Raw genomic sequence first — 2,035 nt, forward strand, 5'->3', positions numbered from 1 at the left:
AAGTGTTACCAACAATTCTAACGGCACTGTGGAGGAATTAGGCTATGACCATGAAATTTTGTATTGCATTCTTTTTGGAGGGTAGGTTAGGACCAATCGTCAGTGTGGTGCAGCTCGGTGAAATATGTGGAATTTAGAACCAAATGTAAGGCAAAAGCTTACAGGCTTTCTTCACTGCACCACCATTGCCATATCCTCCACCGAAAACTCTTTGTGCTTCATAACAAGTTAGACCAACGTGTTGTCTGTCTTCTGACACAAGATGATTGTGATTAGGTGAATGGGGTCGGAGATGGAAAAAAAATGACACTTCCTGTTCTGGAGGGGCAGGGCTTAGATGACCTCAGCATATGACTACATAGTATCATCAGTCATCCAACATGGAAGACTAATACCAAGTTTGGTTCAATTTGGGCTTTCAATGTGAAAGTTACAGCGTTTGTAAATCAGGCCATTTGTGAAGATGCAAGCATAAAAACTCCAGCTTTTGATAACTTTTAATCCCCAATGCCGTAAGGCCATATTGACCAAGTTTGAAACTAATGGCTCAAAGTCAGTTTGCTAAAGTTCAACATGTATTAAAAAAAATAAAAAATGACCCTTTAATGTTTCCTGTTGGGTTTAGGGCATACCTCCAACAACCTTTTGTTTTTTGTTTCAGTGGGTTCTACCTACAAACCAAATTACCAGTTGACCTGTCTCATGTCAAAATATAAAAATTTCAGTTGAGGGACAGTTTTGGGTGAAGATTGGTTAGTTTTGTATATGTTTAGGCCTCCAAGTTAATTTATTTGAAATACAATAGACCTTCACAGCGCTTTCACTGCTCGAGTCTAATAAGGAAGAATTTGACACATGGGTATAAAATGATGACACAAACTGGTAAAAAAAAAAAAAAAAGCTAATTCCAAAGTTGTTGCAGACATTTTGACAATATTCTTTTTCTATTTTTACCTCCGGCAGTGCCTGGTCCAAAGCCTCCTGCTAAACCTCCTGTTCCAATGCCAGAACCAGGTGTCCCTCCTGTCCGGACTCCTGATCCAGGCCCACCACCAGTTGCCACCCCACCTCGTCCAGGAAGCAATCCACCAACTCCAAGTCCAGACCCTGGCCCAGTTCCAACCCCAAGTCCTCCTGCCCCCAGGGCACCTCCCACGCTTCCAGGGACTCCTGAAAAGAGAATTTCTTTCTTAAAGGGAAAATAGACAAACTATTTTGATCAAAAAACTCATGTCATTGAAGATAGATATTACTCAACAAAGATTTGACAACATGAAGTAATGTCATATCAATTACTGCCTGCAGGATTAATTGATCAGACTGTCTGTTGGTAGAAACAATAAAATCACAAGTGTACAAGGTTCATCAGATATTGGATATTTTGAAGGTTACCTCACCATATTTATTTGCTTTTGCTCCTGCAGATCCTGCAGATAAATCACAAGTACTTTAAGAACTATGATAACCAAGTTAAACATATTAGAGTATATGTCTGTGTTTTTTATTTTACCTCCGGGTCCATAGCCTATACCAGCTCCACCAGGAACAACGCCACCAGGTCTATAGCCTGTACCAGCACCACCAGGGACGCTACCAGGTCCATAGCCTGTACCAGCTCCACCAGGAACCACGCCACCAGGTCCATAGCCTATACCAGCTCCACCAGGAACCACGCCTCCTGGCCCGTATCCTGTACCAGCACCACCAGGGACAATGCCACCAGGTCCAACTCCTCCTGGCCCGTATCCTGTACCAGCGCCACCAGGTCCAATTCCAGCTGGTCCTAATCCTGTTCCTCCAAGTGCTCCGCTCAGCATGCCTACAATGTGCAGAATCATAATGTTTTCTTAGTTTTAGGAAACAGTTGCAGAAATATTTTATACATCCATATCTTACAGTTTTGGAATATTCTTACCATATTTACGAGCTTTGGCACTGGCATCATATCCTGAAATAAACATAAAGTATTAGACGGGTTTTCAGTGAATGGGAATTAAAGTGATCATGTTCTCTTAATGGGTAGTTATAAAGGGAG

At 41.9% G+C, this 2,035-nt stretch overlaps 1 protein-coding gene across 1 annotated transcript in view; it reads right to left on the reverse strand.

The window, feature by feature from the left end:
- elnb (elastin b) overlaps positions 1-2,035 on the reverse strand; it is a 24,795-nt gene that overhangs the window by 12,557 nt on the left and 10,203 nt on the right. Inside the window, exons 19-22 of the mRNA XM_016672861.1 lie at positions 1,916-1,949; positions 1,511-1,819; positions 1,398-1,427; positions 955-1,170 (exon numbers count right to left, since the gene is read on the reverse strand). Coding sequence (XP_016528347.1) covers positions 955-1,170; positions 1,398-1,427; positions 1,511-1,819; positions 1,916-1,949 — 589 coding nt within the window. The remainder of the gene's footprint in view (positions 1-954; positions 1,171-1,397; positions 1,428-1,510; positions 1,820-1,915; positions 1,950-2,035) is intronic.

The sequence above is a fragment of the Poecilia formosa genome, unplaced genomic scaffold (assembly GCF_000485575.1).
Source record: "Poecilia formosa unplaced genomic scaffold, Poecilia_formosa-5.1.2 Scaffold3, whole genome shotgun sequence".
Lineage (NCBI taxonomy): Eukaryota > Metazoa > Chordata > Actinopteri > Cyprinodontiformes > Poeciliidae > Poecilia > Poecilia formosa.